Below are 423 nucleotides of genomic sequence, written 5' to 3'. Positions count from 1 at the left end.
GCTGAGGTCTATGTCTGGGTGTTTACTAGCAGCAAGCAGCAGCGCCAGCAGCACCCCATCATCTCCTCCCCTCTGCTGCTGCTGCTGCTGCTGCTGCTCCTGCTGCTGCTGCTGCTGTGGTGCTGCTGCTGCAGTGAGGTGTCTATACACCGCAAAGGAGTGAGCAGCAGCAGCAGACAAAGAAGACAACATCCTGCTGTCTCTTTTTGCTGCTAGAGAGGAGACACAATGCATGAGGCCCAAACTAACACACAAATACGGAGACCGACTCTTACCCGCCTCACGCTCTGAAACACAAACCCTAAACCCTAAACCCTAAACCCTAAACCCTAAACCCTAATTTTTATATGGTAGGGGTTTATACAGTGAGACAGTCAGAGACATTCAGCAGCAAGAGATATAGGTACATATAGATATACAAAT

At 49.6% G+C, this 423-nt stretch overlaps 1 protein-coding gene across 1 annotated transcript in view; it reads right to left on the bottom strand.

Annotated features, from left to right (window-relative positions):
• EMH_0043470 (uncharacterized protein) overlaps positions 1-423 on the bottom strand; it is a gene marked incomplete at both ends in the record, with an annotated part of 5,368 nt that overhangs the window by 177 nt on the left and 4,768 nt on the right. The window contains one exon of the mRNA XM_013495846.1: positions 3-287. Coding sequence (XP_013351300.1) covers positions 3-287 — 285 coding nt within the window. The remainder of the gene's footprint in view (positions 1-2; positions 288-423) is intronic.

This window comes from Eimeria mitis, genomic scaffold, assembly GCF_000499745.2.
Source record: "Eimeria mitis Houghton genomic scaffold, Emh_scaff1785, whole genome shotgun sequence".
NCBI classification, from domain to species: Eukaryota; Apicomplexa; class Conoidasida; order Eucoccidiorida; family Eimeriidae; genus Eimeria; species Eimeria mitis.
This window is presented reverse-complemented; position numbering and strand designations above follow the sequence as displayed.